The following is a 3,943-nucleotide window of genomic DNA, read 5'->3' as shown; positions in this document are numbered from 1 at the left end:
GGAAAACTGCCTTTTCCAGGAGTTAATAAATTACACATTTTCCTGCCTCATTTTCTTTATTTATATATATCCTCTGCTTTCATCACCCTCTCTTTCATTGACAGTCCTCCTGCAAGATCTCCAACCAAATCTTTGCCTCCCTTCACTCCTTAAGGTATGCACCATTGCACCTTCCTCTATATTCCACCACTCCTTAGTCTAGTGGACTAGTTGTTAAGGATAAGGTTGCGTACATCTAACCCGTGTCATGCCGGGGTTGTTTATAATGACACTCGTTATTCTTATGTAACTCTAATGTGTTTTTGTGTGGTATATATTTACAGGAATAGAAGATAATGGAGAGGAGAAGTTTGATAAACATAACATTATTTGGAATAGTTGCATTATTGAGTATTTCCATTGCAAAAGCAGATGACCCTTATAAATTTTTCACTTGGACTGTAACTTATGGAAACATTGCTCCTTTGGGTGTTCCTCAACAGGTAGGTTTTTTTATTTCTTTTGTAATAGAATACTTCATTTTTTATTAAAACCTTCACAATTAAGATCTAATTTATATTTATTTTGGCAAGGTTATTCTCATCAATGGTCAATTTCCTGGACCAAAACTTGATTGTGTGACAAATGACAACATTGTCCTCAATGTTATTAATAAATTGAATGAGCCTTTCCTTCTCACTTGGTATGTTTCCTTTCTTTTCTCCTATACTTTTGATTGGTTCAGTATTTTAAATAACTAATTACTCAATTCAATTTTCAAGTTTATAAGTGAAAATGAGGCATTTTCTTGATTTATATTTATATCGATGTTGCATTATTGATTATTTTTTGTCTCTTAATTAGGAGTTAATCGGATTTATTTTGTACCAAATCGATCTATAATCTTTTAAATGTTGCTTCAAAGTATTTTATAAACTTTTGCAAATTAAAAATAAAAGGAGGAAGAACGTAACAATTGACCGCTAATTCTAAGGTCCCACACCCTGTCAACAAATATTTATTAAACTGATATAATTTTTACCGACAAAAGTTATTTATACCGCTTAATTTGACTTTTATTTATTGATTAGTTTTTTATATGACTGCTTTTTGCTGTTGGATATCTTTTACTCCGTATAATCTTTTGCAAAATCAGCTAATGTATGACCGATTTTACACTAGTTCAATTTGATACTTCACCAATGTGCTAATTACCATTACTTGAAAACCGTGATTCTAATTAGAGATGTAGAGTATGTAATCCTTTTTTAACAGTGTTACATAGAAATACTGGTGTTTCTGTTATTAAAAAAGAACCAAATGAAATGCAAATATGGTTTTGCTAAGATGGATTGAAACTATTATGCAAATGTGATTTGCTTAAGCACATGGATAATGAAATATGAATGGAAATTTATGGACTAATCTAGACTCATATATCCAACATTGGCCTTCCAAGTATGGATGAAGGACTGATCTAATATGAACTTTTTTCAATAATTATAGGAATGGAATTAAGCAAAGGAAGAACTCGTGGCAAGACGGTGTATTGGGGACCAACTGTCCAATTCCCCCAAACAAGAACTTCACTTACATCTTTCAGCCTAAAGATCAGATTGGTTCTTACACTTACTTCCCATCAACTGGATTGCACCGCGCTGCTGGTGGGTTTGGTGCCCTTAATGTCTACTCTAGGCCTCGCATTCCTGTTCCTTATGCCGACCCTGCTGGTGACTTTACTTTGCTTGTTGGCGATTGGTTCAAAGCCAGCTACAAGGTCAGTATTCTATTGTGTATCAAGAAATAATGTTACCCCTAAAGTGTATTATCTTAAGTCCAATGTATAAATTTCACTGCTAGTTACTTATCATGACTTCATGAGGCTTTCATATGTTGCTGGTTTTTTATGTTTATTAAAATACTGTTTTCGTTACAAATGTGAGAAAACCAACCATTATGCTAGTGTTTTTATCACAAAGACTCTCGTTATCTTTTGAATCTTCAATTCCATATTTTGAACTTGGAACTTATTGCTACAAGTAGTCTTCCTGAAATCTAATTCTATATACAAAATTATGTTTTATGCAGACCCTGCAGCAAAGTCTGGATGCAGGAAAGGTTCTTCCATTCCCTGATGGCTTGCTTATCAATGGCCAGCAGACTCGGAGCACCTTCACCGGAGAACAAGGTTACCTTCATGAATCATTCATACTCCCCTAAGTTTGACATCATTGCCTTGTTTTTTATGTTTTAAGCAATAACATCAATATCTTAACATTAATTGCTTGTCAAATTTCAGGAAAAACATACAAATTTAGAGTCTCAAACGTTGGATTGTTGACATCATTCAACTTCAGGATCCAAGGTCACAAATTAAAGGTGGTAGAAGTCGAAGGATCTAATGTTATTCAAAATGTCTACGATTCGATTGATGTGCACGTTGGTCAGTCTCTCTCAATCCTCGTGACCTTAGATCAGGCTCCCAAGGATTACTACATAGTTGCATCAACACGTTTCACAAGGACAGTTCTAACTGCCACTGGAGCTCTCCACTACTCAAACTCTGCCTCACAAGTCTCAGGACCTCTGCCTGCTGCCCCTGCTGGCGGATTCCATTGGTCCTTGCAGCAAGCCAGAACCTTCAGGTATGGAATTGGATGTCTATGCTGAACCTCAATATCTTTGATGTCGATGGCAACCTTGTTGATGTTAGCGTTTCACCTGATACTAACATAGTGTTGAGATGACCTTGGATTTTCTAGTTTGAATGCTTTAGCGCGAAAAAATTCTGTTTTGGTTGGTAACATATGGTTAACCTTTTATTTCAATTTCTTAATTGTGTAGGTGGAACTTGACAGCAAATGCAGCTAGACCCAACCCTCAGGGATCTTTCCACTATGGAACAATCCCAATTTCAAAAACCTTTGTATTAGCCAACTCAGCACCTCTTATCAACGGAAAGCAACGTTATGCTGTTAACCAGATTTCCTTTATCAACCCTGATACTCCTCTGAAGCTCGCCGATTACTTCAATATTCCTGGAGTTTTCAGCTTGAATTCCATCCAAAGTAGCCCATCTGGTGGTGCTGCAAGGCTTGGCACATCTGTTTTGGGTGCAACTCACCACGACTTCATTGAGGTTGTCTTCCAGAATGATGAGAATGCCATGCAGTCTTGGCATCTTGATGGTTATGATTTCTGGGTAGTTGGGTACGTCTCATAACATTGTTATTTTCTCGTATTTTCCATTTTTATGAGTTTATTAAGCAGGCGTTCTCATTTTTTGACTCGAAATTGTTGCAGTTTTGGTTCTGGTAGATGGAGTCAAGCCAGTAGGAAGAATTACAATCTAAAGGATGCCCTCACCAGACATACCACTCAGGTACAGCATACTGCATGCATACTGACCTGGGAAATTTGATTAATTAGTAAAATATACTCTGCTGTTGTTTGTTCTCCCCCTCGGAAAATTAGATTCTGATCATCTTTGCGACTTGCCTGTATTTGGATGAATTTTACAGGTCTATCCCAACTCTTGGACTGCAATATTGGTATCATTAGACAACCAAGGGATGTGGAACCTGAGGTCTGCAATGTGGTCGCGACAATATCTTGGACAGCAACTCTATCTCCGCGTGTGGAACTCTGCCCAGAGCCTTGCTAATGAGTACAACCCCCCTACTAACATTCTCCTCTGTGGAAAAGCAGTTGGACGTCATCCTTAAACAACACATATCGACCAGTCTAGTTCATTAATCATAATACTACTACTATAGATTTAATCAGTCATCAGAGTTTGACTGTGAGTTAGAAAGTTGAAGCGGGAAATATTCTGATTTTTTCATCCTCTTCCCCCTTAAATCGTCTGTATATTGATTTGTATTGGAAATTACAGTGTTTGTTTGATTAATTTATCTCTTTAATCAGAATGAAATTACTTCACCATTGTTGAAGTTGTTTAGTA

General features: G+C 36.6%; 1 protein-coding gene across 1 annotated transcript; it reads left to right on the top strand.

The window, feature by feature from the left end:
* On the top strand, nt 1-3,943 carry LOC145563374 (protein SKU5 SIMILAR 14-like). Its single transcript, XM_081623822.1, has 9 exons — nt 1-154; nt 324-482; nt 573-682; nt 1,486-1,756; nt 2,068-2,167; nt 2,279-2,624; nt 2,824-3,189; nt 3,283-3,361; nt 3,501-3,943. The coding sequence occupies exons 2-9, from the start codon at nt 336-338 to the stop codon at nt 3,702-3,704; spliced, it is 1,623 nt and encodes a 540-aa protein (XP_081479948.1). The 5' UTR covers nt 1-154; nt 324-335; the 3' UTR covers nt 3,705-3,943.

Source organism: Chenopodium album, chromosome 1 (genome assembly GCF_948465745.1).
Source record: "Chenopodium album chromosome 1, dcCheAlbu1.1, whole genome shotgun sequence".
Lineage (NCBI taxonomy): Eukaryota > Viridiplantae > Streptophyta > Magnoliopsida > Caryophyllales > Amaranthaceae > Chenopodium > Chenopodium album.
This window is presented reverse-complemented; position numbering and strand designations above follow the sequence as displayed.